Raw genomic sequence first — 25,128 nt, 5'->3', positions numbered from 1 at the left:
CAAGATAAATTACGGAATCAGGCGTTTGGGATCCATGACATAATTGTTATGGAAAAATATTCGTTTCCCAATTTCACAAAATCCCAGGACAGTCTCAACAAATTTCATACAAGATGGTCTCCCTTCGAGCACGCGTCGATCGCGCCACATGGCCCATAGCGGATGCTCAATATAAACTGTAACAAATTCAGACACCTTATGTATTACAGCTATTTATAGATAGACAAGCACAGGTACTTGAACACTGCGGCAGTGGAAAACTTTGAGAGTTCTTTGAAGTATTTGGACTGGTATTTAGAAATTGCAGCCGCGCGGGTCGATCCAGCACTCTTGGTGCATGGGAACCTGTTTTTTGTGTTGGGAAATCATCAAATGACTCCTCCCGCTGTGAGTTAGCAGCGTGAGGGGGTCTCAGAATGTTACTAACTAAAACACATCATGTTCCTTCATAGGTGGTAACTCGTGCGAACAATCCCGCAGTGGCGCGGTGGACCTAAAACTTACGTAGTAACTATTATATAATCTGTGCTAAAACGTTTAATTGGCGGGTCACGACTGTAATTGAACCAACATCTTTGGCAATCGCTAAGGGTAGTTAGAAGTCGGAAAGTCTGTCAACCAGTTTGGTGAAACTGGTGGCGAGATGCTCAGGTAGGTAGGTAATTGGTCTGATTGGTAGTCTGTCCATATAGAACACTAGCTTCTGCCAGCGGTTTCACCCGCATCCCGTAGAAACCTCTGCACGAACCCGGATAAAAAGTAGCCTATAGCCTTCCTCGATAAATGGGCTATCTAATACTGAAATAAATTTTCAAATCGGATCAGTAGTTCCTGAGATTAGCGCGTTCATACAAACAAACAAAACTCTTCATCTTTATAATCTTTATAATACTAGTATAGATTGGTACTACTTACTCAACTTTATTCGGTCAAACTGGAAGCCGACCCTAATATAATTCGGCTAAAAGGCTAGGCAGATCCCATTTACGTCGGTTGGTCTAAAGAAAGAAGGGTGCAAAGGATAGGTCATGGGTGTGTAAGATTCTTCAAGAACCTAAAGATGCGACGATATTTAAACAAAATTGTGTAAGTATGCGTCAATTTTACGGACAGTTTAGTTGTGTTCGCACGCAATCTGTTAAAGTCCATTTCACGAAAGAAGTTCCGCGGAAAATTTACACTAGCGCGGCGTCTGCGGGACTTCTTTACTGTTTGCTATAGCGAGCTGACCAGAAGATAGATACATTTGCGTGCGTCACTGATCCCGCACACTGGGGAAACTATTGATAAAATAACTCTTTAGATATAAATCAGGAGGTGAATAAAATGCACTCAAACGGTATTTACATAGAGATATATTTGGCACTAAAGTCTTTGGTATAATACGTTGCATTAAGTACATTCATAATTATAATTAAATTAACTTATTTACGAGATACAATAATATCATATTTACTTTAATAATTTTAATAAAATTACGACTTGTCACAATTATAAATGGGTCTTAGTATGAACTGTATTTTTTTTTGTATTATCACTATAATCGTTAAAAATCCTGCCTGCATAAAAATCTCAACAATAAATAAATTGAAAAGGCTGAATAAAATTGACCAAACGCGGTCGAGGACCCAAAGTTGTTCTGTTGTTTACAACTTTTCATTAGTTCATTAGTTGTAATTTTTGATGCATGAAGGTTTTTTTATTTTATAGGTATATCATTGCACTAGGTAATATATATCTACTTATGTACAAAATTATAAAAGGTATAATCCATTTTGCTGCTAACTTTCATCAAAATTGTTCAGCCGCTAGCGCGGAAGAAGCAAGTACGGAACATTTAAAATTTTCGCTGTTATAACTTGGTGTTACATTATACATGATTGATTAGGTATAGGCTTCTTTTTACCCAAGTTGTAGCAGATAAAACATTCAGGAACAGATAGTACATACTATAGTGAATGAGTATTAAGTTTGTAAATTCTGTTCGCTCTTGAGTTCTAGTGCCCACACATGTTGCGGCCAGCCGGTGCGGCCCTTGCCTCTCTTCTCCGCTGAAGATGATTGCTGTAACAATTGAAACATTTAATAAATAAACTTTCAGTTTTGGCTCCAAGTGCTCATCTACTACTTAAAGATCTGACAAGCGACTTGCTGACACTTCAAGTGACCCAAAGGCTGGTTTTTATTTTGGTCAAGAACTAAGCATTGCCATCCTACGTGGCAATGCTGCCAGCCTCTTGGGTACACTCCCGGTGGGCAGCGATGAGGAGTTTTTTGATGCGATGTAATAATTGTTTTTAGTTTATTAGTTTAGGTCTTGTAAATAAGTATGTGTATTACAGTTAATAGGTAAAACAATATTTAAGTTTTTGATTGTTAAGTATTATAAATGGGAATGTTCGATTTGTGGGTTTTAGAAACTTTTACAAAGCAGCCCGTAGTCTGCAAGTTGGGTGATTGATTTGATCTGCGGTCCCATCGCGCTATGAGAGTGAGGAAATAATGACAGCACCTGTGTCTAAGCAAATGCTCGTGCACTATTTTATGTACCTACTGCGCAGCTGACTGAAACCAGTCGTGTATTTGCCGTCCACCAGTCAAATAGGCGATTTGACAACGGAAAATGATTCGGCTATCAATAAAAAAATGGTGCGTCTTCACGACCATACCAAAGATAGGAATTTGATATTACTCAAGTACGGGGCTCATTTCAAAATTCTATCTCTATCAACAGATAGATAAATTATTCGGAACGGCCGATAATCAATCACATGCGTCGACAAGTTTTCTTCTACCCCGGAACGAAACAAAAAAACTCGAAAACAAAATGCTACTGTTAACATATTTTTTGTCTATCTTCTGAGAATAAGGTAAACTACACATTTCACAGACAAAATGCTTGTACCAGAGGCACGTGTGCTCAATTACACGAAAGTTTACGAACTCGTAAAAAAATACACAAAAAAGTACAAGTTTTACGACTCCCAGGAGTCGGCGGATAATATTTTTTGTTCAAAACGTTTATCTCGAGATTGTAGATGTTATTTTTGGTGCAGTTTACTGAAATTTTAAATTAAGCTAGGGCTCATTATTTTAACGTGTTTTCCGAAACACGGAGGAACTCGTCATAACAATATGGTCACCTTTGATCAACCCGCGGCTCGATTCTGCCAATAATCGTCAAAATTTAATAGAAATTGAATCGCAATAGCAGTTTAACCATATCGGGCATTCTGCTACTAATATACCTATTCCAACGACATTCGATTGGTTTGCAATTGGTCTGCCATTTTGGTCTATACGGTAGTTTGCTCTACAATCATATTGAAATCGTAAATCATTTGCAGACAAAATGAAAATTGAATGACAGAAAAGGATAAAAACGTTTATTTCAAAGAAAAAACAGCGAAATGCCACATACGCTTCAATCGTAATCGAGTCGTGATTGGATCTCAGTCGGATGTGAATCGTATGTCGCTTAGGTATAAGGGTCAATTCACACTGAAAGAGCAGCGGCCGGCAGCGGCCGTAAGAGCACGGAAAATGTAAGAGCGCGGCGCGATGCGGCGCCGCGCGGCGCCGCGCGGCCCGCCGCGCTCACGCTCAATCCCTTGCAATTACGGCCGCTGCCGGCCGCTGCCGGCCGCTGCTCTTTCAGTGTGAATTGACCCTAATTAGCAGAATCGACCTCCCGTGTAGCTGTTAAGGGCTTCTTAGACGATCAATATATTTGTGCAATATTAGGTACCTAGGTACCTTCTTCCTTGATCCTTGGGAGATGGTTAAGTTAGTTACCTTAGATTCAAGTCCACCTACTGAAAGCGTGTTAAAAATCAGAGTACATAAGAGCACACTGCAGACTAAACAATTGGCCGACAGTTTACCCGATGGCTGGCAAATCTTTATTCCAATTAAAGTTTTCACTCGGTCTGATATCGGCGAAATACCTGATCTAGACACACGGCAGTGTGTCCGCCAAGTTCGAGCAAAAAAGGCGACACACCGGCCGTGGGTTATATTACACGAACCATTTGGGGCCAAATTCGACCCCCCTGTAACTCAAAATCTATTTTATTTACGCATATCAAATTTCTAGTATCTGTTGAGACCCCCTCACTTATCTAAAATACAAAATTTCATTAATATACCTATTGTAGGTCTTGAGATATTGACGTCAGAAAATCGCTATTTTTACTATACACTCACTGACTGATTCACTCATCAAAAACCTAGACCACTTCCAATGGTCGTATTGACTTGAAATTTGGCATGGAGGTAGGTCTTTATGTCAAGGTAAAGGGAAAAATCTGAAAATGGCCAAGTGTGAGTCGGTTTCAAAATAATGAAGGTGTTTTATACCCGGTGTAAATTTATACCCCTAAGGAACTAAAACGAACTAAATTTATCTATATTTATATAATATATCTTCGAATGGTACAAAGGTTTGCATTTAGTCAAAGTAAAGTAAAAATCTGAAAACGGCCAAGTGTGTATCACTTTCGAAAATAACGAATGTGTAACTTTGATCCACGAACATAATATATGATAACATGTCATGTCAGTCAGTTGGTAAATCTAGTCCATTTAGTTAATCTAGTTCATTTCTTTGTAAGAAGCATAAATCTGAAAGATAGTATAAATGAGACATTTCTTTAACTAACTTCATCATAAGAAAAAAATAAAATAAACAACCTTACAAAAATAAATGAAATCCCACCCAAAACAAAAATGTGAAAGACTGCCAAGTTCGATAATATGGGAATGCTTCGCCTATAAAAGAAGTGAGATCTGAATAAGTACCAAGTTCCATGCACATACCTCAGTTAAAAATAGTTACTTTTTAATGATGATTACTTGGCGAGTTTTAATAGAAAATTAAATACTTGATTCATTGCGTTTAGTAGGTTTATAACAAGGTGTATGAAAACTTGCCAAGTAACATTATTAAAAAGTAACTATTTTTAACTGAGGTATGTGTATGGAACTTGGTACTTATTCAGATCTCACTTCTTTTATAGGCGAAGCATTCCCATATTATCGAACTTGGCAGTCTTTCACATTTTTGTTTTGGGTGGGATCTTTATAATGTACGCGCTACCATTCATCTTCATGCTGACTTATGAGCCCAAACAAACTATCGGCCGACTAAAAGTTTGCAGTTGCGCGAGCTCTAAAATCAAGATAAGATAAAGATAAAGATTATTTATTTGTCCAAAACATGAGTATGCAGTACAAAACAGGTTTGCAAAGCAGGGTGTTACATAAAAAATCATAGTTCTTGCATGTTTTGCCCACAAGGGCGTACAAAAGTTAAATAAAAGATAATGCTTACATTTCTAAAATAATTTTAAAAATATGAAAAGTAAATTAAACTAAGATATAAACTAGATTACTTATTTAAAAATTCGTGAACATTATAAAAACAGTTTTCTATTAAATATTTTTTTAAATGAAATTTAAATTTTGAAAGCGGTAGCTGTTTAATAGACTTAGGTATTTTGTTGAATATCATGGGTGCCAGACAGAAAATACTTTTGTGCATGAGCGCAGTATTTGATCTTACTACGCACAGCCGATCATTGTCTCTCCGATTACGGACAACTACGTCTGAAAGGCGGCTGAATAAGTGTGAGTTAATTTTAACAAAAACGGCTACTTCATATATAAATAGGGAAGGCAATGATAAAATTTTATATTTTATAAAATAAGGTTTACAACTATCAGTGGTTTTAAGTCTAAACATAGCTCTAATACATTTTTTTTGTGCTTTGAAAATAACTTCTTTACTGGTAGAGTTACCCCAAAACATCACTCCAAACCTTAAAATGGAACCTACAATGCCATGGTAAGCGGTAACAAGAGCGTCACAGTTTATTAGGGCTGCTAATTTTAAGAGTGCGTATGCTGAAGAGCTAATCCTCTTTGCAAGTCCATCTGCATGCGCTTTCCAGTTAAGATTTCTATCTATTGTAATGCCTAAAAATTTTGTTGTGTTAGCGGTGCTTAGTTCGGTCCCATGGAAGTTTAATTTAAAATTAGGGGTAGGTACGCGCTGACTAAACCACATTATTTTAGTTTTATCTAAATTAATTTTCAAATTATTATTATTCATCCATTGAATTAAGGAATGTAATGTATCGTTGATTTCTTTTTCATTTTTAGAGTGAATCGTTACAGTACTGTCATCGGCAAAGAGTGTCATGGGGTAGTTGGTTACTTTCGGTAAATCATTGATGTATATAATGAAGAGTAACGGTCCTAATACACTACCTTGGGGTACTCCGTACATAATCAAGAATGTAAGTAGGTATCAAGTCAGTATTTAAAGAATAATTGCACCTGTGAATATGTTTACATCAGCACGCGAGTCTGTTTACAATATATTTACATTACGTTTAACTACTTCCCTTGTTCTGTTTATATTTCAACCGGATACTCCTTCATATGTAAATTATTGTATGTGTAACACTTTTTATAAGTCACTACAGACAGTGTAGACTGCTTGACTGTGTCCTAGATTTTGTAATACGTCATATCCTCGACGGTTTTTTTTTTGCAAAATAATGAGAAAATGTAATAAGTCCGTCTTTTAGATAACCCTGAATTAAAGGACACGTATTTTTTCTTTTCTCTCACGAACAATCTATGTTGCTTTATAAAAATAAAAGTTATATTGAATGTTTTGACAATAATTAGGAAACTTTTGTATGGCGCTAATGTCGAAATTCTATCTCTAGTAAGCAAATGAATAGATAAGTAAGTTATTGAAAACCGACAAAGTCGACAAAGAACCGAAAAAGTCGACAAACATAAATGATCCGTCATATTTTACCAATTGGCAAAAAGTAATGAGATCTTCTGTAGAAGTAGTTTCTAACCCTACACTGCTAAATCTATAAGCCCTAATTTTATTCTTGCTTGAGTTGCGGTTAAATACTTGATTATCGGTCCCGCAAAAATAGTTTCAACTAGGTACACCTTTACTTAATCAAAATCAGTGTAGCTTTCCAACAGTGAAAGAATAAAGAAGAAACAAAAAAATTACATATTTTCCTTTTTATAATATTAGTATAGATTGTTAAATAAATAAAAGAATTCAATAAAACAGCTCAGTATATCTGTTTAGTTGTAGTAAATTATCGTAGAGCGAGCGAATACACGGCCATGTGGTGAAATGTAATGAAATCTGGGAGCTGGTGCAAGATGGTAGCGAACGCGGGTTTTGGAGAATTTCAGTATTTATCTATTTATAGCATTCATATAGTTTAGTAGTTTGCAAGCTATTAAAGGTCATCATTACTAGTATCGTAAGGAGGGTTTTTTTTGTTGTTGTTTGTCTATACTAATATTATAAAGAGGAAAACTTTGTTTGTTTGTTTGGTTGTAATATATAAACTCAAAAACTACTGGACCAATTTTAAATATTCTTTCACCATTAGAAAGCTATATTATCTGCGAGTAACATAGGCTATATTTTATCCCGGTGCGGGCAGTAGCTCCCACGGGATGCGGGTAAAACCGCGGGAAAACGGCTAGTAATGGATAAACTCAAAATCTACAGGACCAATTTAAAAATTATTTCGTTTGTGGAAAGCTACACTCTTCCCGAATAACATAGGCTGTTCCATCCCATATATTTTATCTCGATTCGGGCAGTAGTTCCCACGGGACGCGGGTGAAACCGCGGGAAATGGCTAGTAGTTTATCGCTCAGCTTTTAACTTAGACCGAACATAGCCACGCGCTGATCGTTTATTACTTCGCTAAATAACTTTATTAGTGTACCTGGTGTTTGTCTGACGTGGCCATACACGTCCGTGGTCTGGTTCCGTCTGACTGCGATAACATGGCGTGATGATACACAGACTCTCCGCTCGTAGTTGTGAAATAGGGGAGTTTTGTCGGAGTATTTTTTAAGCGAACTTGAAAAAGTTTTCTATTGAATTACATGTTGTAATAATGAATGCCTTGTTGGTCTAGTGGTCGCAAGCGCGGCTGCTGTGCTCGAGGTCTCGGGTTCGATCGCAAAGCAGCCCGTAGTCTGGAAGTTGGTGATTGATTCACCCGTGCATCGGAGAGCACGTAATACACTATTAAATAAGTTATATGCTTATGGAATCAGGGGAAATGTCTATGATCTGATAAAGAGTTATCTTAGCAATCGAAAACAATCAACACAAATTACAAGACTAAACTATTCAAATAAAAAATTTACTACTTACGAATCTAACTACAAAAATAATAATTTTGGGGTACCACAAGGTAGTGTATTGGGGCCATTGTTATTTATTATATATATAAATGATCTACCTGGCGTAACGCCTAATAATACTGTTTTATTTGCTGACGATAGTACAATTATATTTACTGGAAGAGATAAAGGTCAAATGGAAATTGAGATAAATAATTCTTTAAATAATATTGTTAAATGGCTAATTTCGAATAATTTAAAAATTAATTTAAGCAAAACAAAATTGATGACGTTTAGAAATAGGGTTGATGCATTAAAAGAAATGGATATACGTTACCTAGACACAAAAATTGAACAAGTAAATGTAACAAGATTCTTGGGGGTAAACATTGACTCTCAGTTAAATTGGAAACCACATGTGGAAATGTTATGCAAAAAACTAAATCAATATTCGTATGCAATCTACATGCTCTCAAAAACCGTTAGTACATCAACACTTCTTACAGCCTATCATGGGTACATTACCCCTCTTTTGATGTATGGTGTTATGTTCTGGGGCAACTCTGCAGATAAAGAATTGGTATTCAGAGCGCAAAAGAAATGCGTTAGAGCGATGTTTAGGATGCAGCAGACAGAAAGCTGTAGACCAATATTTCCTAAAATTAAAGTCCTAACACTTCCCTGTTTATATATTTTGGATATGATTATGTTTGTCAGAAATAACAGCAACTTTTTTGTTAAGCTAAAAAGCAAGAGGCATCAATTTAAAATAAGCTTTATTTCTAACAGAACTGGTCTTTTGAATAATAGTGTGTTTTGCATGATCCCTAGAGTGTACAACCATTTACCTAACTCCTTACTCAAAATATCTAATAATAACATTTTTAAAAATCAAGTAAAGAAAATACTGATAGACAAATCGTATTACTCAGTAAAAGAATTTCTTGATGATAAATTATAACAAAAAAAAACTGTTAATCGGAATATAAACTTATTTATCTGTATAATCTGAATATAAAACTAGTACGGAAGAAACATTGTATCATAATATATAAATAATTAAAACAATTTAGTGACTATTTCTGCTCTTTGACATTATGTATTATTTTGTATTTTTTTTCTATTAGTATTAAGATTAATAACCGAATGTAATATTATTAATTATTGTAAGATTGACATTTTCGTAATTGTATGGACTATTATTATTTTGGTTTTAAACGTTCGTTTTCTCAGGTTTTAATTTAAACCTGGTATTTTTAGGATCTTACGGGCTTAAAGCCAAAGTGAGATCCTAATACTAATACTATTGGGTTTGAGAAGTTTGCTGGTTGTTCTGTACTGCATTAAAATTATTGTCTAAATCAAGTTGCAAAAATTTTCTAACTATACGGCATGTGTTGAGGATAGCTGCTTTCTGTAGAGTGAGGTAAGTATATTTGGAGAGGTTAAGTGCGGCAAAACTATTAAAAATTTGTTTAGGGACTACACCTGTGGTAGATATTATTATCGGGACTATTGTTACTCTATTCATTTTCCAAACTCTAGTTATTTCTTCTTGCAATTCTGTATATTTCCTAATTTTTTCTGTGATTGTTTTTTGAATGTTGTTAGTGTTTGGGACTGCTATATCAATGATGAATGTGTGTTTGTTGGTTTTATCTACCAGTGTGATATCAGGTCTATTATTATAGATGGTGTGGTCTGTAATTATAGTGCGGTCGTAATACATTTTAAAATATTGGTTTTCTAAGACAGCTCTTGGTGTGTATTTGTAATATGGTGTGTAAGGGTCTTGTGTAAGTTTGTGTTTGATGGCGAGTTTTTGGTGTATTATGTTTACAAGTTGGTTGTGTCTGTGTGTGTAATCGTTTTGTGTAAGTGTGCTGCATGCTCCTGTGATGTGTTGTATGGTTTCAGGCTTGCTATGACATTTTCTGCATAAATCACTCCTAACTGTACTATCCCTAATTATATACTTTCTGTAATTCTTTGTGTTAATGACTTGGTCTTGTATGGCTAGCATAAACCCTTCTGTTTCTGGAAAAAGTCCGCTAAGTTCTAACCATTTGTTGGACGCTTCCCTATCTATACATATTTGTTGTAAGTCATTTGGGTGTCGACCGTGTAATTCTTTCTGTTTCCATCTTCTGTGTATTTCTTCTATGTGTTTCGTTCTGTCTATTGTGTCTGTGTTTTCGTTTTCGCTAAGGTTTAGTGGTGTGTAGTTTTTATCTATTTCTATTATGGTTTTATGTAATTGACTGCTGTTTCCTTTGTGTATGAAGAATTGTTTGAGATTTACTATTTGTCTCTTGTGGAGGTGTGATATCTCTATTAGTCCGCGTCCACCTTCCTTGCGCGATATTATTACTCTTTCTATTGCCGATTTGGGATGATGATATCTATGCTGCGTTAGGGTAGTTCTTGTTTTAACTTCAAGTGAGTTTAATTCTGATTTAGACCATTTTATAACGCCAAAAGAATAAGTAAGTATAGGGATCGCATATGTATTTATAGATTTAAATAAGTTTTTACTGGCTAAGTGCATTTTGCATAAGGAATGGATTCTATTGAAGTATTCTTTTTTGAGTTTATCTTTAATGGATTTATGTTCTAGTAATCTTGACTGATTGTAACCTAAGTATTTATATAGTTCTGATTCTTCCATTGCTTCAATCACCTCTTCTGTATTTGTTAAGTAATTACCTTCTACAATCTTACCTTTCTCTATGTTTAGTTTTCGGCATTTGTCTAGCCCAAAATCCATTCTTATATCATTCGAAAAAGTTGTTGTTATATCTAATAAGTTATTTAATTCTGTACTTTTGTTTGCGTATAATTTTAAATCATCCATGTATAATAAATGTGTAAGTTGGTGTAGTATTGTTCTATTGTTCTTTATATCAAAACCTGATTTTGATTCAATGAGTGCTCGCGAGAGTGGATTCAGGGCTAGGCAAAACCACAGGGGGCTTAGGGAATCTCCCTGGAATATACCTTTTCTGATAGCTACTTCATCTGTAGATAAGGTTGCTGTTTGTGTGTGTATGTTAAGTGTAGTTCTCCATGACGCCATAGTATTTTTGAGGAAATTTACAATAATGGGATTGATTTTATATATATTTAATATTTCGATCAGCCAAGAGTGCGGGACGCTATCGAACGCTTTCTTATAGTCGATATATGCTACATATAAGTTTTTTCTAGATGTTTGAACTTGTTTTAAAATGGTGGAATCTATAATTAGTTGTTCTTTGCAGCCCATGTGTCTGCGCCTGCACCCTTTCTGTTCTTCCGTTAGAATATTATATTTTTCAATGTGTTTAGTGATTTTGTTAGTTATACATGAGGTGATTATTTTATACAAGGTAGGGAGGCATGTTATTGGTCTATACTGCGATGGGTCTTGGGTTCTATTTGATTTTGGAATCATGTACGTAATTCCTTTAGTCAAGAAATCTGGAATATTTTGGTTTCCTTTTAAGATATCGTTAATTTGCTTAGCTAGTGTACTGTGTAAAGAGTGTAGTCGCTTTATCCAGAAATTGTGTAAACCGTCTATTCCTGCTGCTTTCCAATTATGTGTTTTGTTTATAATCGTATTAAGTTCAAGCGCGCTTATTTCTTCGAAAGGCATTTCTTCGATAGTTTCTGATCTAGTTATTTCCTCTTTGATCCAAGTTGCTCCACTATTATGTTGTATATTGTTTGACCAGATACTTTGCCAAAACTCTTTAAGAGAGTCTAAGGATGGGGGGTTTATGATTGTGGTATTGTTGCCTTTAAGTTTCCTATAAAATTGTTTTTCGCTTGTTGCAAACAATCTATTGTTTTCTTTTCGCTCTTTAGCCTTTTTGTATCTCGCTATTCTATGACTTTTTACTAGTAGTTTCTGTTTTAGTGTGTCTAAGTGATCTTCTATTCTTTTGTTGAAGTTATCGTGTGTACTGTGTTGTTTGGTTTTTTCTATAATACCTTTAACTTTCTCAGCTAATTTCCTAGACGTATTGCCGTTTTTGTATTGGGTGAGTCTACCTATATCCTTTCTTGTTTTTTCTATATCAGTTTCTAATCTTATTTGCCATGGTGGTTTATTTTTTATTCTATTATCGTAGCTAATCCTACCTATATTTATTTTTAACTTAAAGTGAGTAGCGATCGTGAGTGCTGAGCAATAAATTAAACAATGGGAGTCTTGTAAAGTTTTTAAATGAGCTAGCTTATCAGGGATGATTTTATAGTTAAATATGTTAATAATATTAGTTAATTGATGCGATGGCCTCATTTTAGGCAGTATTGGTCTGCATGCAGGGTCCATCCCATTATATTTTGCCATGTTAGATTCTAAATCGCTATTTAACTTTTCGAATAACAAAAGGTCAGACTGATTTTGTGTATGTGAGGGGTCAGACTCGGATGGTGTTTGTGTTATAGCATGTTCGTTGCTGTGTTGTGTAGGTTCTATCTCTAGGTAGTCGTTTGTTAAATTGGTATCTTGTGGTATGGTAAGATTGTATGGGGTAAGTGTTTGAGTTAATTGTTGTGTGTTTGTTTGTTGGATAATACTATTCCTCTCCTCCTCTTCTTTTTTAAGTTGTTCGCCTATTTCAAACCTAATTCTATTTAGCGCATCGTCTGAAAGTAGTTTATTTCTAATAATGACCCTTCTTTGGTCTGCTATCCTCTGTTCTGTTACATTAAGATCTGGATACCTATTGTAATTTAAATTTTTCGTGTAATTGTGTGCAGTACATAGTTCTGTCCTCTTCTAATTTTGTTATATAATAATATGTGCGCATGATGAATATGTTCATATCTTCCGTCCATTTCATGCGCACTCTGGGTTTTCCCGCTTTGGTGGTCGCAGGCTGAGTAGCTGACGCCCCCTGCGAAGCATCCTCAGCGGGACTAACAGTATTCGCCCTATCGTCTAGTCTGTCTGTCGGTTCGGCTGTAGTATTTTTATCGGGGAGAACCCGCCTGCTCAGTCCCCCACCGCCGATGGGTCGCATGCTGTGACACCCAGCATCGGCCCCAGGTGTGCCCCGACGATTGCCCTCGGGTAGCGGTCCTATACGTACTTTCTTCGATCTAGTCTCCATGTTAAAAATGGGTTTCCAGAGCCACGTTAGCCACGCCAGTAATTTCTCATTCGTGTGTCCGCCCCCCACGTGATTAGATGGTCAATCAGGACGTGTGGTTGTTTAGGGGGCCTATTATTATTATTTTTTTTTTTTTTCTCGATATGTTTGCATGTAACTGTTCGGTTGCAACAAATTTGCATGGCGTGAGCCTGATTATGGCGATTTATAATTTATTTTAAGAACATCTTGTATACTTACCCATATTCTGCAAATAAAGAATTTGAATTTGAATTTGAATTTGAATTTAAATGTCGGTCCTGCGCCTGATCTCTTTCCGGTCGCGTCGGATTGCCGTCCCATCAGGTTATGAGAGTGAAGGAATAGGGAGTGCACCTGTGCCCAAGCAAATGTGCGTGCACTATGTCCTGCGCAGCTGGCTGATCTCCTTAAATGAGAACAGCCGCCGTGGCCGAAATCGGCCGTGGACGCCATTATAGTTAGAGATATCGAGCTACTACTTTCGCATTAACTTATATGCATAATCAAGTAATGATTCTATCTTAAGATCAAAACAGTTTCTACAATCAACAACACAGCTCTAACAAAATGAACCTATTACAGCCATGTTAAAAATAACCCTAAGCTGCGTAGTGAAGTGCATTCTCGCGGGAATCAATGCTTATCAGTCACATGTGGTCACAAGTGCTGCGCCGGCGCCAGTGAGCTCATGACGACGTGGTGTACTCGAGTGTGAGTAAGAAGTGGGAATTTTCGTATGAATAGTTAGTGTGTTGGTTTGTTTGTTGGGATTGTGTGAGGAAAGGGGTAAAAGCTATTTAGGAAAGCTAGATTCAATCTAGACACACGGCAGTGTGTCCGCCAAGTTCGAGCAAAAAAGGCGACACACCGGCCGTGGGTTATATTACACGAACCATTTCGGGCCAAATTCGACCCCCCTGTAACTCAAAATCTATTTTATTTACGCATATCAAATTTCTAGTATCTGTTGAGACCCCCTCACTTATCTAAAATACAAAATTTCATTAATATACCTATTGTAGGTCTTGAGATATTGACGTCAGAAAATCGCTATTTTTACTATACACTCACTGACTTATTCACTGATTCACTGATTCACTGACTCACTCATCAAAAACCTAGACCACTTCCAATGGTCGTATTGACTTGAAATTTGGCATGGAGGTAGGTCTTTATGTCAAGGTAAAGGGAAAAATCTGAAAATGGCCAAGTGTGAGTCGGTTTCAAAATAATGAAGGTGTAAAATACCCGGTGTAAATTTATACCCCTAAGGAACTAAAACGAACTAAATTTATCTACATTTATATAATATATCTTCGAATGGTACAAAGGTTTGTATTTAGTCAAAGTAAAGTAAAAATCTGAAAACGGCCAAGTGTGAATCACTTTCGAAAATAACGAATGTGTAACTTTGATCCACGAACATAATATATGATAACATGTCATGTCAGTCAGTTGGTAAATCTAGTCATAGTTAATCTAGTTCATTTCTTTGTAAGAAACATAGTGCATATTAAAAAATCTAAAAGATAGTATAAATGAGACATTTCTTTAACTGACTTCATCATAAGAAAAAAATAAAATAAACAACCTTACAAAAATAAATGAAATCCCACCCAAAACAAAAATGTGAAAGACTGCCAAATTCGATAATATGGGAATGCTTCGCCTATAAAAGAAGTGAGATCTGAATAAGTACCAAGTTCCATACACATACCTCAGTTAAAAATAGTTACTTTTTAATGATGATTACTTGGCAAGTTTTAATAGAAAATTAAATACTTGATTCATTGCGTTTAGTAGGTTTATAACAAGGTGTATGAAAACTTGCCAAGTAACATCATTAAAAAGTAACTATTTTTAACTAAGGTATGTGTATGGAACTTGGTACTTATTCAGATCTCAGTTCTTTTATAGGCGAAGCATTCCCATATTATCGAACTTGGCAGTCTTTCACATTTTTGTTTTGGGTGGGATTCTCTACACTTCAATATACTGTCAGCCACTCAGGCCGAAAGTTTAGTCTGCAGTGTACTGCTAAAACACGATGTTTCAGGACGTTTATATTTCGGCTTCCAGTCTAACCGGATTCAGCTGAGTACCAGTGCTTTATAAGAAGCGACTGCCTATCTGACCTCCTCAACCCAGTTACCCGGGCAACCCGATACCCCTTGGTCAGACTGGTGTCAGACTTACTGGCTTCTGACTACCCGTAACGACTGCCAAGGATGTTCAATGACAGCCGGGACCTACAGTTTAACGTGCCATCCGAAACACAGCCACAGACACAGAAAGTACATGCAAACTTGCATTGGTACTTGCCTGACCTGGAATCGAACCCGCGCCCTCATACTTGAATTTTCGTTTTCATTCGACCTTTATCGGAATAACCAAACGTGAAGTTACGTGACCACAAAATAAACAGAATTCCATAGAATATTATACCAGAAACATTTTTATGATCATGTTTAATATAATTTCCTGGTATAATAAAACGTATTAGACGCTATAGTAATAAAAGCTAGCATCTGTTTTGTTTTATATCTTTCTTTGTACTCAGATCCGAAAACACAGATCTCTAGCACCGTAAGAATTTGGTGTTCACCAACTACGATGAAAACAAAAATAGTAATTTACTACAAAACTTTAAAAGGACTGTACCGATTTTTATGAAATGTAAGGTCTCACCTACTACACACAAACTGCTTATAAAACTTTACATCTATTTAAGAGCTACAGTTCCCCAGACAGAGAGATAAGCAGAAAGCGGTCATAATATATAAGCCGCCTATTTTGGCGTGAAGGTTAAAAGTAGATGTACAACTCCACGATAAAACTCGCTCGGCGAATTTGAGAAAACTCTGACACTAAGACAGTCATGTTAGGTGATTAAACCTCCATAAGCAGTGAGGTTGGCAATTGGGACAGGACCATATTATATTGATCTATCCCCTTTAGATCCCACAAAGACAATATAATCAACAAATTACCTGATTCCCTTCACCAGTCCGTCTCCTAGGAGGAGTATGATGCAGATCAGCTCGGAACCCCCCCGCGGGCTCTCCATCCGTCTCCAGCACCTTCAGCAGGTAGGAGATGTAGGAGGTGGCCAGCCGCAGGGTCTTGATCTAACAGGAAAAGAAATGTTAATCCCTGATTAAAATTTGAGAAATGGATTCTTGACCCCTGGGTGGTGTTTGGAAGTTTTTGGTGGTACTTTTAACTTTTTCTGCAAACTAAACAGTTGTGAAAAACTATGAAGCCAAAATACAACTATTCAATGGCTATACGATAAGCGGTTTTGTTTGGCTATGCTTGTTTAAGAGTTCATCAATGTTTGGCAGTTTATTTTGAAGGTGATCCATACTCCAGCGGGGCCCAGCAGGGCCAAGGCCTGCCGGGGCTGCGGGTTGTTCGAAAGAGATACCGCGGCCCTGGTACATAAAAGGCCTATGACGGAACACGACGATTTTAGTCAGTAAGAGTCTGACACTCCCTCACCGCTGCTAACCCACAGCGGGAGGGGTCATTTGATGATTTTACGTCGCTAAAAAGGTGATCCATACTGATTTTAAGCCCGATCAAACTATCGGCTGGCAGTTTGCAATGTGTTCTAAAATAAGTTTAATTAAAGACAAAAGAAAATCAATTGTGTTTCGTGCGTAGGTATAGCGTTTTGTTGTTATATTGTAAGTCATCTACTGCCAAGTAGTTCACATTTATTTTAATTACTTATTTTTGCAAAATCCATTTAAGAATTAAACGATTTCTTTGTGAAGTTAGCCTCCGGTGTATAGTCAAAGTACCTAAGTGTAAGGAAAGTAGTAGGTATATACAGTGTGTATAATAAAGTACCACCAAAACTCTAGTGTCACCCAGAAGTCGTACTAACCTTTGTCATCTTAGTGTCGGGAAGAACATTGGGTATATGCTGTCTCAGACTCGAGAACGCGTTATTGATGCTCTGCGATCTCTTTCGCACCATCTGGCGATGTTACACGCAAGAGTGAGACGGATGTATGTCCGTCGGTACAACTTTTAGAGGAAAGTGGGTTTTCGCAATTTTCTTTTAAGCCCGACTTTGAGAAGCAATCTTAAAGCAAACATCTGTGCTTCTATTGAAATCAGCACAGACTTATTCAGGCACTCATTCTTTTAAAATCACAAATATACTTGTCGTATTCCTTATTAAATCTTCTAGAATGGGTTAAGATAACTTATAGTGACGTCACCAACATTAAAATAAAGTAATTCACTTTGTCACATTTCTATTCCTCCATCATCATCGTCCTTATCCCAATTTATATATTTCGCATTTACGCATACTTAATCATATACATACTTCTTCTTCCATACATCTTTGACGCCATCTCACAAGCACTCTTTGCAGCCACATCGTCTGAGACGATGTGTGATGCAAAGAGTGCTTGTGCAATCCATCCATCGTCTATTCTCTTCATCCATCCACATTCATGCTCTACTACTAAACTATACCTAGTTTCTTCATTTATCTACAACCGAAAAGCAGTCTAAAAAAATGCAGTATCCTTACCTTAGAGAGCTTGGTGTCAGGAGGAACATTAGGTATGCAGTCTCTCAAGTCTGAGAATGCAGTGTTGATGCTCTGTGTCCTCCGCCGCTCCTTCTTGTTGGCTGTGGTCCTTCGCTTGGCGACCCTCACGAAGGAGGGAGGCGCTGGCCGGTCGTAGCGGAGGGGGAGGGATTGCAGGTCACAGTCGAGACCTTGGGCAGATACACAGAATATGCACAGGTAAGTAAAAGTAGCTCGTGGTGGCCTAGTGCGTGCTTTCGCGTATATAGTTATCGGCACGGATATTGAGCTCTCGGCGGAAGAGTAGGGATCGCTTTGCGCACTGTACACATAAGGCAATAAACCAATAAATCGCTTCTGCGCAGGTGAAGGTCAGGGCCGTGCCGATCCCTATACCTATACACCAATTATTGTGTTTCGGATGGCACGTTAAACTGTAGGTCCCGGCTGTCATTTAACATCCTTGGCAGTCGTTATGGGTAGACAGAAGCCAGTAAGTCTGACACCAGTCTTACCAAGGGGTATTAGATTCTCCGGGTTTCGGGGTTGAGGAGGTAAGATAGGCAGTCTTTGTGGCACATTGTAGCAATGGCTCAACTGTAGGAGTAGGCAACGTAAATATTTATTAGAGGTGTTCACTTGTCTTACCTGTGTTGTTTGGCGGAAAACTATGTTGTATATTATGGTGATACGTATCGTAGGGCTCGTTGCCAACCATCTGCATTTCTTCATAGCCTGTAACAATCAATAGTAGTGATATTCTTAGTAAGGATAATAAGTAATTTCCAGAGCCCGATCAAGTATAGTCTCAAAATATTCGGAAATCAGCTAGTGTGAAAACGGATTGTCGGCCACGGCAGCTGTTCTCATTTAAGGAGATCAGCCAGCTGTGCGGGACTTATTACAGTGCACGAGCATTTGCTTGGACACAGGTGCATTCACTATTCTTTCACTCTCATCGCGCAATGGGACGACAATCCGACACGATCGGAGAAAGATCAGGTGCCAGATTCGATCAAACTATAACTATAAGTTGACAAGAAGTTTGCAATGTACTCTTTAGGCTTTCAAAATTGTTTAGTAAAACTCACCGTAACCTCTTCCTATGTAATGGGTGGTATCGTAAACGTCCTGAGCATCGAACTCGTGAGCCTCGCCGTTGGCAGCCGGCCAGTACACTCCACCGTCCATTGGACTACCTGCGAACAAGAGTCTTGATCACGTCCCTGAATTTTCTTCTTCTTAAACTAAAAAGCGTCACTGAAAGGTATCTTGAAATTGGCTTTCAGAAAGCGTTTGTTTGAACGCGGAGAAAAAAGTACCAAAGTTTGGATGTTTGATACTCTTTCGCACAAACACGACCGAACTGTTTTTGAAAAAAAAAATACAATACAATACCTTAGGCTGTTAGACAACAGACTAACAAGAATACTACTAATACTTTTTAGTGTGCTAAACAGTTCCCTTGTAACAAATCGCAAGAGACAGCTTGTAAATGAATAACATTGAATGGTTTACCTTGATGCGACGGCTGGCAGTAGTAAGGAGGCTCATATCTGTCAAAACCTTCGTCGGAAGGAGACATGCTCCCGTAACTTGACATTTAGCCGCACCTGTGAAATAGAGCATTTATTGCAGCGAGATTCTAACAAATAAATTAAAACACTAGAAAACGCGCTTTTATAAATGCATATAATAATCATTAAAGACTCCTAACAAGTCCAAACACAGATATGATACGATGTTCCATCATGAAGTTCCAGTTTATATCTTCCGGCTCCATCATCAGATCAGTTCGACAGTACCATATTATTATTGTATTGTCATCAGAACTACGTACAGCTGACAATTGTCATGACGCTACGGTCCTTGGAAGATGGTTACATTAGTTAGGTACTTAAGATTCCATTTACATAGAACAGTTACGTAAAGGCCGACCTAATAAAAGCGTGTTAATAAAAATCGCGTCATAGCTAGCATGTGTTCGCGCACAAAAGGTTGCTGCTTCGCAAAAATTATAGAAATGTTCACGCGCAATTTCTTACTGTTTTCTAGAGCGAGCAAACCAGAAGCATGTGCATCACAGTGCAACATACCGATGGAATCATTGATTTGCAAGTATTATCTGCCCTTTCTTTAAATGCATCTGCCTAGCCTAGCCTTTTCCCAACTATGTTGAGATCGGCTTCCAATCTAAAGGGTACCAGTGCTTTACAAGAAGCGACTGCCTATCTGACTTCCTCAACCCAGTTACCCGGGCAACCAAAACCCCTTGGTAAGACAGGTTGTTAGGCTTAGGTACTGGCGAACATCCTTGGCAGTCGTTACGAGTTCTACCCGCAAAGACTGCCAAAGATGTTCAATGACAGCCAGGACCAATCAAAACACGGTCATTGGAGTCCAAGATATACTTAGAAAGTACATACAAACTTAAAAAAGTTGCATTGGTACTTGCCTGACGTGGAATCCAACAAAGACTCATACTTGAGAGGTTGGTTCTTTACCCACTAGGCGACCACGACTGGCACATCTAGACACACGGCAGTGTGTCCGCCAAGTTCGAGCAAAAAAAAGTGACACACCGGCCGTGGGTTATATTACACGAACCATTTCGGGCCAAATTCGACCCCCCTATAACTCAAAATCTATTTTATTTTCGCATATCAAATTTCTAGTATCTGTTGAGACCCCCTCACTTATCTAAAATAAAAAATTTCATTAATTTACCTATAGTAGGTCTTGAGATATTGACGTCAGAAAATCGCTATTTTTACTATACACTCACTGACTGACTGACTCACTCATCAAAAACCTAGACCACTTCCAATGGTCGTATTGACTTGAAATTTGGCATGGAGGTAGGTTTTTATGTCAAGGTAAAGGAAAAAATCTGAAAATGGCCAAGTGTGAGTCGGTTTAAAAATAATGAAGGTGTTTTATGCCCCTAAGGAACTAAAACGAACTAAATTCATCTATATTTATATAATGTATCTTCGAATGGTCGTACCGATCTGAAATTCGTTACAAAGGTTTGTATTTAGTCAAAGTAAAGTAAAAATCTGAAAACGGCCAAGTGTGAGTCACTTTCGAAAATAACGAATAAGTAACTTTGATCCACGAACATAATATGCGTATATGATAATATGTCATGTCAGGCAGTTGGTAAATCTAGTCCATTTAGTTAATCTTGTTCATTTCTTTGTAAGAAGCATAGTGCATATTCAAAAATCTAAAAGATAGTATAAATGAGACATTTCCTTAACTAACTTAATCATAAGAAAAAAATAAAATAAACAACCTTACAAAAATAAATGAAATCCCACCCAAAACAAAAATGTGAAAGGCTGCCAAGTTCGATAATATGGGAATGCTTCGCCTATAAAAGAAGTGAGATCTGAATAAGTACCAAGTTCCATAAACATACCTCAGTTCAAAATAGTTACTTTTTAATGATGTTACTTGGCAAGTTTTAATAGAAAATGATATACTTGATTCATTGCGTTTAGTAGGTTTATAACAAGGTGTGTGAAAGCTTGCCAAGTAACATCATTAAAAAGTAACTATTTTGAACTGAGGTATGTTTATGGAACTTGGTACTTATTCAGATCTCACTTCTTTTATAGGCGAAGCATTCCCATATTATCGAACTTGGCAGCCTTTCACATTTTTGTTTTGGGTGGTATATTTAGTTTCAAGTGGTTCTTGAGTAAGTTTGAAAGATAATGCTACCGTTGTGCATTTCAAGCATATGTTTTTGAACGGTTTTTTTTTGTCTTAACAGCCGATGCTTTTTTGTAGTTCATAGATAACTGTGCATAATCGTTTTTGGAGTAAAATCAGCTGGCCGTAGAAAAAAATGGTTGTAAACAGGAAAAACAATGTGTAAGCGAGTACTTTTTCAGAGTTTCAGGCAAAAAATCTAGCAGCTAATAGGTATTACAACGACAAAGATTGTTTGTTCCTCTGCTGCGTAAAAACTATTCGATGGATTTTGATATGATTTGATATAGGTACAACCAAGGGGTATTGGGTTCCCCGGGTAGCTGGGTTGAGGAGGTCAGATAGGCAGTCGCTTCTTGTAAAGCACTGGTACTCAGTTGCATCCGGTTAGACTGGAAGCCGACCCCAACATAGTTGGGAAAAAGGCTCGGAGGATGATGATGATGGCAGTGAGCTGTGAGGTACATAGCATGTAAAGGCGAATTTTTATCTATATGCGAAAAGGAGTTCTCTCGGAACACGAATTAAATAGCGTGATTACTACTTTAACCATCTTCCAAGAATCGTATGGCCAGCTGTACCTATGTAGTTCTAATGACAATACAATAATATGGTACTGTCGAACTGATCTGATGATGGAGCCGGAAGATATGAACTGGAACTTCATGATGGAACATCGTATCATAGCTGTGTTTGGACTTGTTAGAAAAGTCTTGGAATTATTTTTACGCGTGCGTTTGTAAAAGCGTGTTTTTCTAGTATTCTAAAGCTATTAATTTTTACCATAATTAGTGTCAATAATTATCCAAAACGGAAGTGTTCTCACAATATTATTATGTTGTTAGTCTGATTAAGGTCAGTGTTCACGACATATTGTCTCGTCGTAATGTAAACTGTTTACTTTAGACTCATTTGATAACCAAATGTTCCGCACGTGTGTGCTAGCTTTATAGTTATTAACTGACTTTCAAAATACGAGGTCCTCCAGACATTTTTGATAGATTTTATTTTAATTATTATTTAGGTTAAATTCTTAAGAAAAATACAATTCTTCTGGGCGATCGGGTAAAAAGGGTGTTCATAGGTTAAAATAAAATAGTTAAAATGCGGAATCAAGAATCAAGGAGTCACAAAAAATCTTTTTGTTAAAAACTAGCCGTTTTAGGCTGGTTTCATCCTCACCGTTTGGGAATTTTACAAAAAAAATGGTTTCTTCTTTATCTATATCTATATCTATACTATATAATATTATAAAGAGGAAAACTTTGTTTGTTTGGTTGTAATGGATAGGCTCAAAAACTACTGGACCGTTTTTAAAAAATCTTTCACCATTCGAAAGCTACATTATCCACGAGTACCTAACGTAGGCTATATTTTATCCCGGTACGGGCAGTAGTTACCACGGGACGCGGGTGAAACCGCGGGAAAACGGCTAGTCATTAATGTAGAAAACATTTTAATTTTACAAGTTTTCCTAATTAGAATTTCGCCGGAACATGTACTTAGGTAAATAAAGATTTTTAGCGTAATTTTTTTTAAATCTTAATCTAATTTTGTTTCAGCTTAGTCAATAATTATTTATTGTGTATGGCAAAATTAAGTTCTATATATTTTTTTATTTTATTAAGGGCCGATTTTTCAATCGCCAGATAAGCTTTATCTGAGGAATATATTTGACGTTTTGACAGCTTTTGTATGGAAAATATGTCAAACCGCCATATTTATTCCTCAGATAGTAGTTATCTGATGATTGAAAAATCAGCCCTTAAAGAGTTAAAAAAAACTTTTTTTAATAAAAAATAGAGACTGCGTATAGGGTAATGAAAATACATTAATTGTTAAATAATATTTTGTTTTCTGACTAAAAAACTGCATTCAAAATAAAATTAATAAATTGATAAAAAAAATTAACCCTTTTTAAAATAGAGTTATAAATAAAAAAATAAAAAATACTCTTACCGTAAAAATCGACTAATTTATCACTGAATTAATGCACAATTTATTTTGTAAACACATCACTAATATTTAATTAAAAAAAAAAAACTTTATTTATTGTTTCACTACTTTTATTAAATTTTAATAAATTATCACTTTAAATAAATTAATTAAAATATTCACCAGCACTTAATTTAATAAACAACAACAAAGTTAATAATCGTATTTATATTTTTGTAACACTTTAATATTTATGAATTTTATAATATCATCAACGACTGTCAAACATTTTGACAGGCGAGTGACATGCTATTTCGCGCCTTTTTAGTGACTGGCCGGTTTTTCTCAGTCGAGAATTTTGGTCTGGCGTGTGGGCGGAGCTTATTTATTAGGGAGCGCTGAGATTGGTAGAAAAATGGCGTAAGTCCTTGTCGTTTTTCAAAAGCAAGAGGATACTAAAAATGTATTAAGTATCGATCGATACCATTATTGTGTGATTAATAGAGTACACGATAAGATTGACGCCTTTTCGTGTAATCTTTAAAAATCTCTAAGAAAAAATCGTCTAAATGCTAATTACATTGTGTAGGTATATCCCGTAACGATAGCATGTAACATTAGAAAAATAATAGAATGAACAAACTTGGATGAAATTTGATATGAATATAAAGAGATCTTTATACACAGACAATTTATTTTTCATCTACCTGAAGTTCCCTCGCACATAGAAGCTATTTTAGTAAAATATTTGAAAAGGACTTGTAGATATTATGTGCACATTATTTTGTATGGACGTTAAAGAAAAAAGTTGCAATAAACGTCGCTTATAACCTTTTTCTATAATCATCTTCATCGTACAATCCGTGAACAGAAATATCTTCCCCCGCCCTAATGGGGAGGAGCTTATCAGAATCTTTTTATCTCTTTCTTTCACTAGAAATGTATGTATCAACTTCTCTTTCCCCCATTTAATGATATTATTGCAATTTTATCGCTTTACGACTTGATTAGGGTAAGTGTATTCCGCAATATTTTTCTTAATTCTCTTGTATGTCTCTACCAGACCTCGGGACTATAGAGTCCCGGATTTTTGGGAGGCGAACGTGGGGCCGAAGCCAACACGCTGAAGCCCTTTTGAGACAACTTTAATGAAATGGTGACACAAAAGCGACGATTATCCCTGTATACACTATAGAAATGTACCCAAGGACAATCCCCGGTTCTGTGCTAAACTATTGCTAACTATGGATGAAAACTACTTGGGCTATTGTGATGGGATGCTAATGGACTAGGAATGGGGAAACTACGGGAACTATGGCACCTGCCGATAACAATGTAATAAATACACGTAAAAATGGCAGGTGGAGACTCGCCAACTCACTTACTGGGCCCCCGGGAATCAGTCACTGAAAAGCAACAAGAGGGCAACAGGTACATGAGCGGCTGAGAAGGGTGAGGATACCTCGGCGGACTTTAAACGCAGATCACGCGCTCCCTGTGGGTCCAGCATCACCGGCCCACTCGCCACTTACCACGAGGTACCTACCCTCCGAGCATTGCTCTAGCGACTCCACTCTGACCGGCCGGTGAAGGCAAGCCAAGAGGCGG

At 36.9% G+C, this 25,128-nt stretch overlaps 1 protein-coding gene across 2 annotated transcripts; it reads right to left on the bottom strand.

Moving 5' to 3' along the window:
* Nucleotides 1-1,335: 1,335 nt before the first annotated feature.
* LOC110380130 (uncharacterized) lies at nt 1,336-23,695 on the bottom strand. Of its 2 annotated transcripts, XM_064043375.1 has the most exons (8): nt 23,545-23,695; nt 19,384-19,478; nt 18,957-19,064; nt 18,514-18,600; nt 17,866-18,056; nt 17,206-17,298; nt 16,304-16,441; nt 1,336-2,064 (listed from the first exon to the last, which is right to left on the bottom strand). In XM_064043375.1, the coding sequence occupies exons 2-8, from the start codon at nt 19,466-19,468 to the stop codon at nt 1,966-1,968; spliced, it is 801 nt and encodes a 266-aa protein (XP_063899445.1). In that variant the 5' UTR covers nt 19,469-19,478; nt 23,545-23,695; the 3' UTR covers nt 1,336-1,965. The 2 variants fall into 2 exon arrangements, with proteins under 2 accessions (XP_063899445.1, XP_063899446.1); XM_064043376.1 differs by lacking the exon at nt 17,206-17,298.
* Nucleotides 23,696-25,128: the final 1,433 nt, after the last annotated feature.

This window comes from Helicoverpa armigera, chromosome 31, assembly GCF_030705265.1.
Source record: "Helicoverpa armigera isolate CAAS_96S chromosome 31, ASM3070526v1, whole genome shotgun sequence".
Lineage (NCBI taxonomy): Eukaryota > Metazoa > Arthropoda > Insecta > Lepidoptera > Noctuidae > Helicoverpa > Helicoverpa armigera.
This window is presented reverse-complemented; position numbering and strand designations above follow the sequence as displayed.

Bases quoted from the DNA above. Each gene is read 5' to 3' on its own strand.
- LOC110380130 (XM_064043375.1), bottom strand. From the start codon at position 19,468: ATGTCAAGTTACGGGAGCATGTCTCCTTCCGACGAAGGTTTTGACAGA. The intron at 19,065-19,383 runs GTAAACCATTCA...TCTTGTTCGCAG, and splicing joins CTGCCAGCCGTCGCATCAAG to GTAGTCCAATGGACGGTGGA. The intron at 17,299-17,865 runs GTAAGGATACTG...TAACATCGCCAG, and splicing joins CTGACACCAAGCTCTCTAAG to ATGGTGCGAAAGAGATCGCA.